This window comes from Miniopterus schreibersii (genome assembly GCF_964146895.1).
Source record: "Miniopterus schreibersii genome assembly, chromosome: 10".
NCBI classification, from domain to species: Eukaryota; Metazoa; Chordata; class Mammalia; order Chiroptera; family Miniopteridae; genus Miniopterus; species Miniopterus schreibersii.
In genome coordinates, this window is record NC_138110.1 from 47,606,686 (window position 1) to 47,624,560 (window position 17,875).

At 52.7% G+C, this 17,875-nt stretch overlaps 1 protein-coding gene across 3 annotated transcripts; it reads left to right on the forward strand.

The window, feature by feature from the left end:
• The first annotated feature begins 363 nt into the window (after positions 1-363).
• CIDEA (cell death inducing DFFA like effector a) lies at positions 364-15,450 on the forward strand. 3 transcript variants are annotated; one of them, XM_081148170.1, is made up of 5 exons: positions 364-472; positions 8,234-8,378; positions 9,158-9,304; positions 12,169-12,350; positions 14,711-15,450. In XM_081148170.1, exons 1-5 carry the CDS (start codon positions 435-437, stop codon positions 14,856-14,858), a joined length of 660 nt encoding a protein of 219 aa, XP_081004296.1. In that variant the 5' UTR covers positions 364-434; the 3' UTR covers positions 14,859-15,450. The 3 variants fall into 3 exon arrangements, with proteins under 3 accessions (XP_081004296.1, XP_081004295.1, XP_081004297.1); XM_081148169.1 differs by lacking the exon at positions 364-472 and adding an exon at positions 795-909 and having other exon boundaries at positions 14,711-15,353; XM_081148171.1 differs by lacking the exon at positions 364-472 and adding an exon at positions 962-1,482 and having other exon boundaries at positions 14,711-15,353.
• Positions 15,451-17,875: the final 2,425 nt, after the last annotated feature.

Genomic DNA, 17,875 nt, shown 5'->3' on the forward strand with positions numbered 1-17,875 from the left:
GGGCCTTAGGGCCGGGCGCCGGCTCCCGCGCCGCCGGGTCTCCAATGCGCACGTCCCGGCCTCGCTCTGCCCACCTGCGGCCGGGGCTCAAGCAGCGCATCCACCTTCCCACCGCCACGGCCACTTCCCGCGGCCCGCGAGGCCGTGCCCAGCCCGGGCCTGGAGAGGGGCGAGGCAAACAGGCTGGCACGCGTCTAGCAGCGACCCGCGGAGCCTCGGGGGAGCCAGGGTCTTCCGTGCCGTTCTCTGCAGCGCCCGCGAGGGCGCCCGAAGGGCTGCGGACCCCGGCGCGCTCCCGGGACGCGAAGCCGCGACCTTCGGAGGCGAGCCCACGGCCAAGGTCCTCGCGGCGCGGGGCGGGGCGGGGCGGGGCCGGGCAGCGCTTAAAGCGGCGGCGCGCGGGTAGCGGCGGCGCCTTTTAGGGGACCCGCAGCATGGAGATGGCCCGGGACTACGCGGGAGCCCTCATCAGGCGAGTTCCGCGCTCACCGGGCTCAGCGCCACGCCCGGCGCCCCGCGTACCCCGCGTTCGGCGCGCCCCGCACCCTCCCGCGCCCGGCACCCCGTGAGCCCCCACCCCCTCCGCGACCCCTCTCCCCTGCTCGCCGGGCGCCAGGCACCCCGGGGCTCCCCGCGGCCCGGGCTCCCGCGCCCCCGCCGCCCCCGCCGCCCCCGCCCCGCCCGCCGGGAGGCAGCGCCCGAGCGGCCGCGCGTCTCCTCCCCCGGCCCCGGGGCGCGCGGGCCAGGTGTGGGGCGCCCGGGGCGCGCGGGCCAGGTGTGGGGCGCCCGGGGCGCGCGGGCGGCGGCCGAGCAGGTGACGGCGGGGAGCGGGGAGCGGCCGCATCCCTCGCCTCAGCCGCGGACCGAGATGAGGGCGCCGTCCCGGGGGCCCAGGGCGAGCCTTCCGTGGTGCGTGGGGACGGGCTTCTCGGGGTCGCCGGGGCACCGCGGGCGCTGGGGCGCGGGGCGCAGCGCTGGCGAGGGCGCTCGCGGCCTGGGGGGCCAGGCGCACCCCTGGGGCTGGCTGACGCCGCCTGGCCCCGGCCCGCTGAGCCCACCCGGGCTTTACGGGCGAGTTTGGGGGGAGCCCGCCCCCTGTTCTGCCCCCGAAGGTGGCGACGCTGCGCGAGCGGAAGGCGGGGCCCCCGAGCGGCGGACACCCGGCCGCGCTCCCCGTCTCGCCTGCCGCGCGCCGCTCCCGCCGACCCGCCTGTGGATGAACTCGGAAGGCTTGCGTGGCGGCGACTAGAAACCTCGGGGAGAGACCGTGTTCCCTGCGCATCTTCAAACTGTTTCAGAGACGGGAGCGCGCGGCCGGCCTGGCCCAGGGGGCGGAGCGGCTGCCCCGGGACCGCAGGGCCCCGGGTTCGAATCCAGCCCCCACTCACCTGCGTGGCTGGCGGGGCGCCAGGCCGGGTAGGGAGGCCACCAGCCGAGGCGTCTGTCTCTGTCTCTAAAAGGCAATGGGGAAAATATCCTTGGGTGAGGATTTTAAAAATATATTTTAAAAATGCAAAGAGGGTGGAGACACCCTTGAGAACTTTGAAAGTTTTCAGAGACGCCGGATCCCATTTGCGGGGAGGGGGACGCCTCGCAAGCCCAGCGCGAGCTGTAGGCTCTGACCTGGGCCCTCGGAGGGGCTGCGGTGCTCCAGGTTAGAATAGCTCCCAGCATGGGGGGGGGGGGGGGCGTCTGCACTGCACGCGCTTTTTCTCCTTTAAATCAAACAAAAACAAAAAAAAGTGGAAGTCAAGTGGTGGCCCCCCGGGAAGGTGAGAAACAAACTTGATTCATGCGTCTTTCCTAATACAGTTTAAGCATAAAGGTAAGGCCCCTGGTTTCCTTCCTGTTTCCCTTCCCTTTCCAGAGCCCCCCTCCCCACACACACCCCCCCAGACGTAACAACTGTGAACAGTTTGGAGCGCACATTCCAAACTTTTCTTCCCCGAACATCCAAACACCCACTCTCCAAGTTCCTCAGAGCGCGGAGCAGCTGGGGGGCTGAGTTTTGGGGCTGGGTGAGAGGGCACCGACTCCTTGCTGGCATTGCCTGGAGCAGGAGGAGGCAACCCCTGCAGAATTCAGGCTGACCCTGCCCTGGCACCTGACCCCTACAGCAGTGTCCCCACATCCAAAATGTATCTGTGTGAGGTTTCCACGGGGTCAAGCGTGTGGTAGAAGCAACTGGCTTATGCAATATTGGCAAATCAAAGCATAAGGAAATACCTTATCTTCTGAAACGTTCCTTCCGAGCTTGGCAGGCTCTCCGTTTGATGGGCTGTCTGTTGGGACACACTGTTGTCGAGGTTCTTTGAAACCTACGTACTTCCAAACCGAGCTTCTATAATTCTTTGAAATCTACCTGCTTCCAAACTGAACAGGAAGAGAACAATCTGTAATACTTGTTGAAGGGAACACGCTTTTCTTCCTGGCCTTTCTGTAAAACCGTGTCCCGGCGAAAGAGCCATGTGAGCCAGGTGACTTGTAATTATAGTCTGGCAAGACTTCTGTCTCCTCTCGGTGCTCCTTCACGTAAACCAGCCGGTGGAATATGCCCAACTCTCTCTTTTATCAGTAAATAGCTGCATTTTGCCGAGGAAGTCACTTAATCCCATCTTTTTAAAAGATCAACTCCCTGTAAGCAATTATCTGTTCTTAAGCCAGTCCTTAGTTCATTAATCGTCTGTAAGCACTAAAGGCCCCAGCCACAGTGAAGGGGCCTGAAGTCCCTCAGCACACTCTGGAGGGCAGGGGTGTCCGCAGGGGTGTGCCGGCCCAGACAAAGCCTGCCCTGTCTGTGTCCTGGCAGTGACGACATCCGTGCCAACTCTGAAGTTCTTATAAAGCTGATGTATTGTATCTTGTGCAGAATAGCTGCTTTTGTAGCTGCTTAGTACATCTTTCCTTTTCTTGAACAAGGAACTCTAGGTTGTGTCCAGCTGCCATTTCAGTACAAATTGTTACTACAATAGTCTTAGGGATATGAGCAGGGAGCTGAGTTTCCTACAGGCAAATTCCCTCCACTCGTGGAGACCTCGCCAAGGCTCACGAATACCTCGCCAAGCCGTCTTACTTCTCTGCGTTCCCGTATTTGCCGTCCATATTTCCCTTCTTAACGTTCTCGTTGTCGCTCTTGGCTTTGGCGATAGTGCTCAGTGGACTTCTATCCTACCCCTGTCTGTGCTTTATTACTTCATACGGGTTCCTCTTTTTCCACCTAGCAATGAAATGCGGGGTTCCCTCAGTCACGGCTTCACTCTGAATAGTTCCTGGGCAGTATCTTACCCGGCCTTGAGGAATCCCCTCATCACTGCTGAGAGCAAAATGCTCCTCTCCCTGGTGAGAGAAGCCTTGTCCCTGGGCCTGCCCGCTCCAGCACTGTCAGAGTAAACATCAACCCAGAGGGTGCCACACAAAGACGTTTTCTTGTGGCCTGTGGGGGTTAGCTGTGTTTTACTGGAGTAAAGTTCATGTCCACTGTCAGTCTGTGGCTGTTGCTTTATTTAGCACACTTTTATAAGTTGAGGACTCCTCGGTCCCCTTGAGGACAAATCCAAAGACACTGTTTCCCTCACTTCTGAAAGAGATGTCCCTTCACAGTTTTCACGATCAATTCTATGAAGTCTGATTTATCATCTTGATTTCCCCGAAACAATCTATTTCCGTGAACAGCAAAGCGAATTTCCTCGTATTTTTCCTTTTAGTGAGCTGTTTCCCTTCCTGCTTCATATGATTGTCTGCACTTTCCCAGAAGTTCGAGGTGACTGACGTGTGTGTCTAAACGCAGAATTCAAATGCTCTCAGTGCTCCTGTTTCAACATCGATATATTAAGAAATTGAGGGGGAGGTAGCAACACATTTTAGGCATTGTGCTAATGGCCAGTGACATAAATTATTCTACTAAGAAAACCAAAAACAAGTTAGATTAATATACAGGGTGGGGTAAAAGTAAGATTATAGTTGTATGGAAAATAATACAATAATAAACTATAACACAAGAAGAAATTCTATGCTTCCCATACAGCTGTGAACCTACGTTTGCCCCGCCCTGTATTGCTTTGCTCATGTAGCTAACTGGTTAACCCTGCTGTTCATTTAGCTGAGTAAGTACTCTTCATGTTTGTTAAATAGGTTTCGTGTGGGTAAATTTTCATTTAACCCCTTTTTATGTGGTATATAAGACAGTCTTGATTTTATATAATTTGGCACATCAAATCACGCCTCCTGTTCCTTGAAAAGAAGGGCAGAATTTAATTTTCATGTCTTCAGAATTTTCTTACGTGTGCTCTAGTGACCCAGTTCTTGTGTAACTGGCGAGAAAAACAATAGACTGTATGCCTTTTTAAAATCAAGAGTGACTGTGTTGAGGGCAATGTGAAGAGGGAGGACCAGAGATGACTGCCAGCTCTCGTCTTGTCAGAAGTTACAGGACAATAAGAGCCTTGTGTGCTCAGCTGGGCTAGGTCACTGGAGCACTGGTGCTTACCACGGTGTGAGCATAGGTGTCCAATGGGGAGCTGTGGACCAGGACAACTAGGTCACAGCTGTTTGTGCCCACAAGGTGTGCCATAGGCCACCAGGGCCTGGACCTAACATTCCAAGACATGAACTCTGTTCTCCCATTTCTTTGATCTTGCACCAGCCTATCTTTTACTCAGTGACTGGGTCATGTGCCAACAGGGGGCGAGGTGCTGAGGGGAAGTAAAAAATTACAGACAGACCCTGGTCTCAGTTGGCATAGATTCTAGAAGGCCTCCTGGGCAATGGCAATGACTTCCCACTTTGGGGGAGGAGAAGCTGTTGCCGGTGAGGGTCCAGGGTTGCCCTCTGCTATAGGAGGCTTTGCGCCTGGTAGGGCTCTCACCCTGGTGGGAAAGCAGGGGCTGGATTGGAACCCCTGTGCTAGCGCTTGCTAACTCTGACCTTATTAATTTCTTAATGTCCTGAGCCTCAGTTTTCCTCATCTGTAATCCTTGTCCTGTGGAGTTATTGGGCAATGTGCTCAGGTATACAGTGCTTGGCGCAGAGTGACTCCGTAAGGCTGGGGAAGATACTGCCCAGATGCCATGTTTAGGTTGAGAACAAAGCCAGGTTCTAAATGTAAAGCATGACATGGACAATCCTCTCTGCCTGTCCGCTGGGTCGCCAGGGAGGAGACTGAGCAAAGCCTTTGTAGCATCAGCTCAGCAGCATGTGGGCTTGTGGTTCATCGTGTTGTGTAACCGAGGAACCTGGTTTAACTCCTGAGAATCAGGGCAAACGTTTAGAGGCTGATGCCAGTCCCACTGCTGCGTGGGTCCAGGCGCTGACTTACTCAGGGGTCTCTGTCATTCCGACGGGGAGCCTGCACTGGAGACCACTGACCTGGCGTGTCCCCTGGCGGTGGCCTCCCCGGAAACCAAGTTTGCAGGGACCCTCTAAAGTTTGCTCTAAAGGAAAGGAGCTGAGGCTGTGAACTGAGAACCTGTCGTCCTTTCAGCCATAAAGCAGCTCTCCCTTGGAACGCTCCCGACTGATGTTTGCTGATGGAGGTTTTGAAGTTCAGAGAGACAACATCCCACCTCCTTTCCTTTCCTTTTTAACTGGGTGTCCTTGAGAAGCCACTCTGAGCCTCAGTTTTCTCATCTAAGATGTGGGTAATACTTTCCTTGCACGGTTGTGACGATAATTAGTTAATATGTATAAAGAGCCAGCACATCGCTGGCCGTAGCGAGTGCTCAGATAACGAGCACTGATGAGGCACGAATGTGATGCTGGCTGAATATATTTCAGGCCAAATACTTGCTTAAAGATCCAGATCTGTTTCCAGAATGCCAATTTGTTGATGAGGCCATAAGGGTGAGGCACAGACACTCACTCTTAGGGGCCCCTCCTGAAACTGCTGGTAGCCTGAACTTAACCTGACAGTGTTTGAGAGCTGGTTCATTATGATACAGTCAGTTGTTCATGTAGCAAATTACTTGGTGAGTCATTGAATTTTCATTTATAGAACTTCAACTTAGACAACATAGTGTGTAAAAGTTCGATGCCTAGCACTAAACTAGGCAGCATGGGAGATACTACAAAGAAGCCCTTGTTCATAAGGAAACTCCAATCTAGTTGGGAAAATAAAGCATAGGTAATAAATGTCAGTGTGTGTGTGTGTAGAAATAAAGTGCTAAATCCTAGGTGATAGGCATGTGCAAGTGCTTCAGGTGTTCTCTAGATTATTAGCCTTCGTTGGGTTAATCTAAACAAACTGTTGTGTCAGAAAGCGGCCCAGTCCTTACTTTGTATCTTCTACAAGGTTGTCCTTTGTGTCATTCTCTGGAATCTCACTGTGCAAGTATTTGTCCAGATTGTCAACAACTGTGTGAGCACCTGAAGTAGGTGGGTGCTGCTCTGGGTGTGGGAACAGTGCCGGTACAGCTGCTCGTGTCTTGGGGGCCAGGGGTTCAAATGAGGTCACATGTCCCTTATCACAGCACCCAGCATGAAGCAAGAGCTGCCTGAAACATTACTAATTTTTAAATTTTAATTTTTCAATTATAGTTTATTTTCAGTATTATTTGATATTGGTTCCAGATGTACAGCATTGTGGTTAGACAATCATATAGTACTTTACAAAGACCTAACTTCTGTTTATATTCTTTTGAATAATTTCTTTATGAATATATTTCTAGTATAAAAAAGTCTACGATCTTGGGTGAAAACTCTTTACACGTTGCCAGACTGGTCTCTACAGAGACTGAACCCCTTCTAGCGCTACGAGCAAGGCACGTCTGTTTCCTCTTACGGAGTTAGGTTTAAAGAACCTCTTGCATGTTGGCTTATAAGCATGCGGTGCTGTATCAGAGGTGGTTTTGCATGTCATCAATTATCATCTAAAGCTTCATATGTTCACTAAGAGGCAAACTTTTCTGATTCTTTAGTTAGTAACTAGTAACTAGATCCCGTTATGAAGCAAAGAACAGGTGCCGGGGGCAGAGCCTCAGCTCTGGAGCCCACTGGCTGTGGTTCTCTTCATCTGTAAACTGAGAAAACTGGGACTATCACAGAGTTTTCCGAGGGTTAGGTGCGTTAATATTTATAAAACAAAACGTGTGTTTGTTAAATACCTGCTAAAGTAGTAAGCGCCTTATCAGCTATTTCTCGTTTATCCATTTTATTACTTTTTTGTAGTTGCTAGGTAACTAAACTTTAATAACCACGGGTTGGGGATTTTTTTCCTCAGAAAAATTAAGTCTTGATTTGGGTCGCTACTGTTCTGTTCTTTCTCCATGTTAGCCCTTTCTTATAGAGAAAACTTGAATTAATTGTTTGATAAATGTGGAAAGTACTTACAAGTGTCATGTGACAAACTGTCCCAAGTCCTGCCCCTTCCTGTCATCCCACCCAGTTATTATGGTGGCCTGTTGTTCCTCATTGCTCCAGCTTAATTCTAAAACATTGGTTTATTGCTGTAGCAATCCATAGCTGGCTTATCGATTTCTGGTCTTATTATTGTACAAATATAGAACTAGTTGTGTGTGTGTGTGTGTGTGTAATTTTTAATCTCAGCTTAGGCACTCCATGTCCCCTAGAAACCATTTTCTTATATTTTTCAGCTCTAAAACCCACATTTGCAGAATATAATTCTTTTATGACTTTATCATTCTTTCTCAACTAGTTACTGCAAGGACTTTGTTTTGTTTTGTTTGTTTTTACAATTACTTTCAGCAAGAAATTCACTTTTAATCAGAGTTCTAGATTTAAATTAGGATGTTGCACTGCAAGGACTTTGAATGTTCTGGTGTAATGATGGTTATGTTTTTCATTTTATGTATTATTATTTTTTATTCCTTGGATATTGGGAGATACATAGATAGATAGTGATACATAATTTTTCATAATTTCCAACCATTGGATTTCTTTTTTTTAGGTGGAAATATTAAAGTTGTTTGACTTGTGTGTACTTCAAACCTCTCTTTAGAGACTTTTTTTTCTTTTTTTTTAATGTTTTTATTGATTTCAGAGAGAGGAAGGGAGAGGGAGAGAAACATCAGTGATGAGAGAGTCACTGATCAGCCGCCTCCTGCACGCCCCCGACTGGGGATCGAGGCCGCAACCCGGGCATGTGCCCTGACCGGGAATCAAACTGTGACCTCCTGAATCCTAGGTTAATGCTCAACCACTGAGCCACGCTGGCTGGGCTAGAGACTCTTCTTAAAAAGTAATGTCAAATATATTTTTAAATGTTCTTCTCTATTTCCAGGCCCCTGACATTTATGGGATCACAGACTAAGAGAGTCCTGCTCACTCCCCTGATGCCTGCCGCCCGGCCCTTCCGAGTCTCGAACCACAGCCGGAGCAGCCGGCGGGGGGTGATGGCCAGCAACCTGAAGGAGCTGCTCAGCAAGGTAGCCCCGCGCAGGGCTCCCCACCCGTTCCCAGAAGGCTCGGGGTCTTGGGCGCTAAGCCAGGGCAGAGACAGAAATGTCGGTGTCTTGGCCTTGAAGAGTCTAAGGGAGACCATTTCTAAGGGAAAGAACGAAAGGAAACATTATTGCGTCTTTGTACCATATGAGATTTAGGCACAGAGACAAAGGCCTTAGAAACAGTCCTCAGTTGATACTGTAGCTTTATTTACTTGACAAGAGAGAATATAGGGAAGCAGCAGACTTTGGAAATCTGTTTTTTTGTTATAAAAGCCAGGGAAGAATAGTCCTTAATCCAAGTGTCCTAGATCACCAAATAAGGAAGGTTTGCACGGAGGCACAACCTAGACCCAGCCGCCCGTGCAAGTGAGAAGTGAGCATCCAGCATGCAGGCTCTGACCAAGAGAGAACTTCAGACTTGCCACACGAGACTCAGGCTCCTTAAATATCACATGTGCAGGATTGTTCTTTTTATTTGTCCAAATAAGCGGGTAATTTTAGAAACGGTAAATATTTATGAAATGTAATCATTCTTCTCATGTCATTGAAATCTCTGAAGAGGATAGGTCCCTTAAAACCTTAGCTTCTCTTTTTCCAAAGCCAAGACTGAACCATAGACACCAAGTAGGGTATATCTTGACCCATTAACATTGTATCAAAATCAGCCAGCTCTTCTGAAAATATAATGTAATCAATGGCTGTGCATGATCGAAATGGAATCCCCTGCTTCATCCTGTGTCTCTGATGTGTTAACAACCTAGACCCTGGACGCCCTACTTATCACCAGCGGGCTGGTCACTTTGGTGCTGGAGGAAGACGGCACCGTGGTGGACACAGAAGAGTTTTTTCAGACCCTAGCAGATAACACACATTTCATGATCTTGGAAAAAGGACAGAAGTGGACACCGGTAAGCAAACCCACTGTTACCCGAACAGCTGCTGGGCGGACTTTTTACCTACAAAAGGGAATTCCCTACTTTGGCATTGACGTGCCCACTTTTTAAATATGTCCTTAATAGTCACCTAATACCTGGATCTCCTGCCCTCAGAGGGACTCTTATAAGTATTTCTAGGAAATACAGCATCTTTGCAAGCTTGGGTTATTTGATGTAAAGCAAATAATTCCGAGGGACGGGCTTCGGGCAGTGAGCAGCCACAGATCCTATTCAAGCCTGTAGGTATGACCTGGTGACCATTCACTGTCTCTGTCCTTGGGAGGCCAGCAAGCTAACAGAGCCAATGAAATTAGGTAGGGGTGTGTGGGTGGAGGTGTGGCTACAGTGATTTAGAAAAGTTAAGAGATAGAATCAAGTTTTCTATTTCTGGGAAAACTATATATTATATATCTTGGAAAACCCTTCTACTAAAAATGTAAAGCAAATATGGAAACATCTTTTCATATGTCTAAATGACCTTCAAGAAAGGGAAATCCTCAGATTTTTAACATCATGCATTGGTCATTTAGAAAACTGATTCACTGGGTTAGGCAGGTTTCCCAAATGTACAGTGGAGAATGCCACTTCTTGTGAGAGAATGGGAACGAAAGGGCAAGTTGCATCTTAACATTTATTATAAAAATAGTTGTAGCCTCTCAATCCCCTGAAAGGGTCTCAGGACCCCCCAGGTGTCTCCAGATTACATTTTGAGAACCTCTTCATTTAACCATTTATAGATAACTTATATAAATATATATGTACATATATATATAATTAGCTACATAATGTTTAAGATACTTTTTAAATTTTAATAAGTAAGAGAACGTTGCACAGCTTAGATAATTTTCTCTTGGGAAAGTGGAGGAATGATTGGGGGAGGCGCATAAGGTGATGATGTTCTGTTTCATGTAGAGTGGGCTCACGCACCATCTTACTAGTCCCTGTTTTTACACATATTGTATGCCCACTCCTACACATGTAAAATACTTCGTAATTTTTCTAAGTGGAAGAAGGAAACTTCAGACAAATTATAAAAAGCATACGGTTTAAAGTAAAGTACCTTTAGAGCAGCCGATCATGCCAGTGGATTTTCCAAGACCCCATGATCTCCCATGGGGTCACTCAGTTACTAGGGGGACTTGGTTAACATGTGACATATATAAGCCCCCGGCGTGGGTAGGTGCTGGGGTGCCAAGCCAGAGTATGGGCGGTGATGGGGTGTATTGAATACAAATAAGAAGTCTGCGATCTGATGGTTCAGGGAGAGGCCTGAAGCAGCCTCAGTCTAGTAGTGGCCTGGGCGGCGGGTGAGTTTGGGTTGGAGCCTTCTCTTGACTTTCACTTTTCAGCCCTCTTCCCTCGGGGTGGAAATGTGCCCCTCACAGCCAGTTACAGATCCTACCCCACTTGGAGGTGTTCTTACAATGAGGCCAATTTTCTTCGACTTGGACAAGAACAGCCAGCCGAGAAATAGCCGCCAGGGGTCTCCCTTCTTCAGTGTAAACGCCTTGCAGCCTGTGAGGAAGTCGCTTCTTGAAGCCCCTTCGGGAAGAGGCCCGGAGGCGGTCATTTCCTTCTTCCGTGGTCAGCAGCACTGGACTCCACGTGCCCCGTGTTAGAGCGCAAGTGGGTTAGCTTTGTGAGCACGTCTTGATTTGATTTAAGGCCAAGACTTAAGGAAGACATTTAGGGAAAGTAAGATAAAAACTCCCCTACAGCAGGAAGGAGCAGGAGGCAATAAAAGAGTCGTGGCAGGATTAGAGGTGAAAACCCCTTTTGATTCTGTAATCTTGACTTTTAAAAACGATTCCTAAATGATGGAGAGTTTGCACCCCCTAAAGTGAAGAAGCTGCAGGACCTCTTGTGCCTGAAACACTGGGCAACAACCAGAATCTCTCACTGGGTATGTTCTGGGGGAGGGGGAGCGTGGTTCCAGCAAGAAGGGTTCAAGTACTTCAACAAGAATTTGTTTTAACTTCAAATACACTAGATTATTGTCATTATGAATTGCACAGTCATAGCCTCAACTACTCCCAACCCCAGAGGATCATGAGACTTGGTTACTCTTACTGACTTATGTACATTTGAAACCTAAACACTGCAAGATCCATGTGAGGGGCAAACCCATAGGAAGAGTAGCCCCTGGGCCTGGGACAGCTCTGATCTCTTGTGTGTTTTTTTCAAAGTTCTTGGTGGGGAAGATTATATTGCAGCGCTGTTTATAAACACTTTCTCCCTCTAACCTGAAGGGTCTGTGATGTTTCAGGTAGACTGAGAGTGGATGCTGTAACCAAGCAGTTTTCCGTGTCCACAGGAAGTCAGCTTTCATTCAGGGCAGTTACTAGAAGATAGGGGGCGCCCTAGGAGAGTGCTCACGCTGCCCCCTAGTGTGGCCGTGTGATTCTAAAACTGCCCAGAAGCCTCTTATAAAACGGAAATAATGCTGCCTGCTTCTCTTTAAACAGACGGTGTCATGGTCATGAGACCGTCCGAGTCAATCCGATAACCACGGTCACCCTCAGCGACGACTGTGAGAGCCTCTCAACACCACGTGTCAGCAGCACAACCATTCCTCCACCGCTGTGCCTGACACCAGGCCCCACAGCTGAATCCCAGTCACCCGGAGTCACTCGACTCAGCGTAGATTAAGAGAGGATACTTTCCTATGGGCTTGGACATGGTAGCCATATAAGCATATTGCTCTGCTCAGAAACATTCCTCAAATAATTAGCAACTTATTCACTCACAGATTTTAAACCGACAGGGTGGAAACTAGCACGTAAAACCAGGATTGCAGGACGTGCGTGTCATAGGTCCTTCCTCCCTTACTATTCTAGGGTACTAACTACGTCACCGCTCGCCAGCCACCAAAGAAATCAGGAATAGCAAGAGTCACCTTCGACTTGTACAAGCTGAGTCCCAAGGATGTCATCGGCTGCCTCAACGTGAAGGCCACCATGTATGAGATGTACTCGGTGTCCTACGACTTTCGGTGTACAGGGCTCAAGGCCCTGATGAGGTAACAGACTTCGTGGTCAACTGAGGGGTCTGGAAACTGCACATGGCTCGGTCCACATACCCCGTCCCCAGGCAGCCTGTCCCCAGCTTGCTCCTCTGCACCCTGGCCTGACCGGTAGCTGTTGAAGTTTTCACTCTAATTCACATAGTCATACAGCAGTTTAACTCCTATGCCAGACTTATTTCAGAAAACAAAGTCTTAATTCCAAAATATACTTTTTTTCTCCAAAGACCATTAAATACTTTAATGGAAACAAAAATTTAATAAATGTAAAGAAGAACCAAATTTCTTTTAAAAACTAGAGCTGTACATTTCTAAACCTTAATTCTAAGCAGTGACAGCTAAAACCAGAGCCATGGGGATTCTGACCTGGTCTGCACCGAGTGACCACCCACCCTGGATAAATACTTGTTTGCATGTATTTCTGTATTACTGCTAACATGCAGCTAGTGGTAAGGTGGCGTGGGAACGTGACTGGGGCCGGGCTGGCTGCATGGTGTTACAGGGAGCCTGTGGAAGATGGAAGACAGGTCCCCGATCCATACCCCAACCGATTTGAACAAATTCTGTATGTTCACCAGAAACACTCCTTGGGTGTAATCAGGATGGACACCCTGCCACTGAGTCCTGGACTGAGAGGAACACACCTACAGTTTCTCTCAGCCTTATCTCTGAGCAACCAGCTGTGTGACCTTTAACAGGTTACTTAATTTCTCTGAGCCTGTTTCATCATCTTTTTTTTTTAAATCCTCACACAAGGATTTTTTTTTCCATTGCTTTTCAGAGAGAGTGGAAGGTTGGGGGGGCGGGGGGAGACAGACAGACAGACAGACAGACAGCAATGTGAGAGAGACACATCGATTGGTTGCCTCCAGCACCCCACCCCGACCGGGCCAGGGATCGAGCCTGTGACCGAAGTATGAGCCCTTGGCCAGAGTCGAACCCGGGACCCTTCAGTCCGTGGGCCGACACTCTAACCACTGAGCCAAACTGGTCGGGCTGTTTCATCATCTTTTAAATGAGAAGGTTGCTTCCAAGTTGCTCGTGGTTTGCAGAGGCTCTGAATACACCTGTATCTATCCCGCCAGTAAGTCGGCCACTGATCCTCCACAGCACTAATGCTCTGTGAAGGGGTGGGTGGAAGGAGACACTGACAGTGGCAGAAGGTCTTTGGAGCCGGTCTAAAGAGGTTGCAACTGCTGGTGCCAGCGCCGTCTGCACAGTCCCTCTGGGCAGGGTCCTGCCTGCTTCTCTGAGGAGCCTTCCCTCCACTGTCCTATAAGGACTGCTCGGATTTTCCCAGAGTACAGGAGGGGAAATGCTTTGGAAATGAGACTGTGCTCCTCTGATGGGTCTCCAGAAGCTCTGAGATGGCTTCTGCGTGGCCTCTGTTTCCCACTTAGAGCTATCAGTGGCTGACTCCTAGACAACTGTTACTGTCCTAGTGTTGAAATCCTGACTCCCAGGGGAACTTCCTCTTTTTGCTGAGATGGGAGAAAATAGCTTGATTGCTTGACTTTTAAAGTGAGACGAGAATTATAATTTAGAAAAATATAATAAAGTAAACCTCACCTCACCCAAGTTCAGCCTTCTTGTCAGTAATTCCTACCATCTGATAGATCTGATGACACCACAAACAGCTACAGGGCCTCGCTGTGGAACTCCAAGAGAGCAGAGGGCCGTCCCGACCGGCACAGCTGAGCCCCAGATGTGGCTGTCCTTATGAAGTGACAAGCTTTAAAACTGAAATGAAATCCTTTAGCTTTGAACTTGGTAGAGAATAAGAATTTGAGTTAGAGTTCCTGCTTTAGTCTGAAATAACATGAATTCCAGACTTAGCCTTAGGACTTAGATGCCACAACAGGGTCGAGTTGGAATGTCCCAGCCGCCCTAAGCGAACTGGGTCACAGAATTACAGCTGCAGTTTTTGTAAGCCTCTCCTTCGGCCCGACTTCCCCACTCACACCGGACTTGAGTGATTTTAGTAACAAGCCCCACACTCCCAAGGCCACCAGAATAAGCACATGGCCGTGTACTCCCAGGAGCGCAGTCCACCTGCTCAGCTCTTTCTAGTTACTGAACAACAGGCCACCTTTGGAAGTGGCTAGTGGGAGGGTGGTCCCTGTCAGTGTCATTAGCATCACCTGGGAGCTTCCCAGGAATGCAGAGTTCCAGGCCCTGCTCAGACCTTCTGAGTCTGAATCTGTATGTTAACAGCCCAGGCAGATGGGGGAATGTGAGTATTGCCTACTCTGAGAGCATGTTTGGGGGATGGGGGTTGTGAAAAATTCCCACTCTGTCTGTTCTTTACTGGCTCAGAACTCCAAGCCTGACACGTGCCCTTGTCCCTTCTGTTGCAGGAGCCTGCTACGGTTCCTGTCCCACGCTGCCCAGGTGGCTGGACACTTTCTCATCTACACAGGCAAGCAAATGCTCCGAGTGCTGGGTGACACAGAAGAGCAGACTTCTCCCGGGTTGCGCTCCAGGCATACGTTCACGATTGGATAGGGTTACACTTTGAGGAGCTCAGCCGGCCTTCACCTATACGTTGCTTCTCAAATGATGAATTTTGAAGATGCTTATGTTCACTTATGCACTATACATACGTGCACCTGTAAGCTGTCCGTCACTTCTGCTCAGGAGTGGTACCCAGGTGAAGTGGAATTCAGGAAAGGGACTTGATGGCACATGACAGGGGGGCTGTGCAGCGGGATGCCCTGAGGGGGAGGAGACGGGTAGGTGCCCCCATGTGGGATGTCTTGGGTGCTAAGAAGCAATACCATATGCATTAGGCCCTTTTGGCTCCTCACCTCCTGCAATAAACCAATCACAAGAGTTACTTTTAATATGTATAATACTTTCTGGTGTGTCTCTCACCTTCCAAAAAAACAAAACTTTCATATAGAAACCAAACTCAGCCAGAAATCTTTTGCTAACAGATACAGTCACTTTTGTCTTTATTAGTACTTGAGTGCGGCAGAAATAATGAACTGTCAAATGTTACTGTGTTTTGGTTTTTCTTAATGTGGGTCCTGAATGAGCTCAAAGGGACCCAAAAGCTTAAGGAAGGTCTTCAAGCAGCACGTTCAGCCTTTTTCTTAAAAAAAAAGAAAACAAAAACAAACTGCTTGACGCCTAGATCTGGTGCGCGATGCTAGGGGACCACGTCCTCACTTCCTAACGTCGCCCACGCGGGACCCTTGGTGGTAAGGGACGGAGCCCCGACTCGGGCTGCCAGGAGCCAAGGGCAGCCCAGGGGACAGCGGGCGCCCCGGCCGCGGCCGGCCGGGCACTCAGACCAGGTGGCCGGCAGCCTGCCTCCGCATCTTTTCCCCCAGTCTCCCTGAGTCGGCGTCATTTCCGGGCAGGCCCCTCACGTGGGAGCAGGGTGTCAGCTCCGGGGCCACGAGTCCTGGGCTGCCCGCGGAGGGACACCGCGGACCGGCCCCTCCGCGGTCACTGCGGCCGGTGTGACCCGCAGGGACCGGCCCGGTCCCGCAGGCGGGAAGGCTGGCCCCAGCCACACGGGTCGGTGGGGAGACGTGGCTCCCCAAAGGAAATGGGGGTGCTGCTACCAGAATGAGGGTAACAGGTGCGGGGAGACGTCCACCCCTCAGATTTGTGGGTTTCCTATTACGAAATGTGGCCGCACCTACCTTTCTCCTCCGCTGGCTGACAGCCCGGGCAGTGAAAAGGTCCACAGGCTGCCCTGGGGCCTGGGGCCTGGGGGCCCGCGCCCCACCGCCACCCTTCCGCGGCGAGCCCGGACGGCGCCCCCTCCCGCCCGGCGCAGAGCCCCGCGGGCCCCGCTCAGCGCTGGGCCTGACCCGCCCGAGAGGCGGCCGGCGGCGGGGGCGGGGCCGGGCGGGGGGCGGGGGCAGCGGGGCGGGGCCGGCGGGCGGGGGGCGGGGGCAGCGGGGCGGGGCCGGCGGGCGGGGGCGGGGCCGGCGGGCGGGGGCGGGGCCGGGCGGCGGGGGCGGGCGGCGGGGGGCGGGGGCAGCGGGGCGGGGCCGGCGGGCGGGGGCGGGGCCGGGCGGCGGGGGGCGGGGGCGGGCGGCGGGGGCGGGGGCGGGCGGCGGGGGCAGCGGGGCGGGGCCGGCGGGCGGGGGCGGGGCCGGGCGGCGGGGGGCGGGGGCGGGCGGCGGGGGCGGGCGGCGGGGGGCGGGGGCAGCGGGGCGGGGCCGGCGGCGGGGGCGGGGCCGGCGGCGGGGGCGGGGCCGGCGGCGGGGGCGGGGGCCGGCGGCGGGCGGCGGGGCCGCGGCCAGGCCGGCCTGCGGCCGACGGGAGGCTGTTCGCGGGCCGCTGCGGGCAGCCCCGCGCCTCCGGAGCCCCCGGCCCGCCGCTGGCTGTGTGAGGAGCCGGGCGAGCCCTCCCCGGGCCCGGGCACCTTCCCGGGCGCGGCGCCCGCCTCGCGGGCTCGGGCGTGCGTCACTCCCCGGGATCCGCGCCCGGAGAGCCCCTGCCCGGCTTCCAAAAAAGGAATTTTCCCTGAGCCGGCGGCGCCCGCCGACCCAGCCGCCGCCCCCTCGCCGCGTCCCGGGGCGCCCGCCCGGCGCAGGCGGAGCGGAGCAAAAGGCGCCACCCCTCGGCGCACCCGCGTCCATTCGGGGCCGGCCCTTCAGAATTCGGGGTCCCCGGGCGCGCCGCGGCCTGCCCCTGCCCGGGCCTTTCTGGGGCAGCCTGGGGCGGCGAGGCCCCCGAGCTCGCTGAACCGCTCCCGGGGCTCCGGGCTCCTGGGCACAGGGCGGGGGGACGGGGGTGATGTCAGCCGGGCCGCTGGCGTCAGAGACCCCGGAGGCCCCCTGTGAGACCGCCGTGGGAGCAAACGGGCAGAATTCAACCTGCTCCGCCTACGGGAAGGGTCCCGACAGGTGCTGCTCCTCCCGTCTCGGGTCCGGATTCGCGACGAGCGTTCCCAACGTGCCCCCGCTGTTCTAATCTTAGGCTCCCCATAACCCACATTTAGCCCAGGAGCCGGGAGGAAGGCTGGTCCTGCGGTTGGGGGGGGGGTTGGCGGGGCAGGGCCGGCTCCAGCGGCAGCCTCAGGGCCTGCAAACGGCTCCGGGCGAGGACCCGGAGGAGGAGGCGCTGCAGGCCTTAGACGGCACCGGGACTAGGTTACTAGCTGAGTCCCCGCTGTGGCATGTGTCCCTTTCCAGGGCACAGGGCCTTTCTGCGTGCCCTTGAGGGGGCCAAGTTCCAGAGCTCCAGTTCATTGGCTTCTAGGTCATAATCCGGAAAAAAGGAAATCGTCCTGCTGAGCTCAGTGCTCTGACCCGTCCGTGCCTGTGCGCCCCTTGGTGTTTATCGGGGTGCCCCCACTTGGGAGGTGCACACCCCCCCACATGCCCTGGGGTGGGCTACATTCAGGGCGCACTTTCCGCCGTGAGCAGGAGACCGAGTCCAGGCCTGGCAAGAGCTAAGGGTGTTAGAATGAGGTTTTCTAAAAGCCATTACTACCTACCCCATGGCCGAGGACAGGCTGGTGCAGTCACCCTGCTGTGAACAGGCTTCCCTGCCGCAAG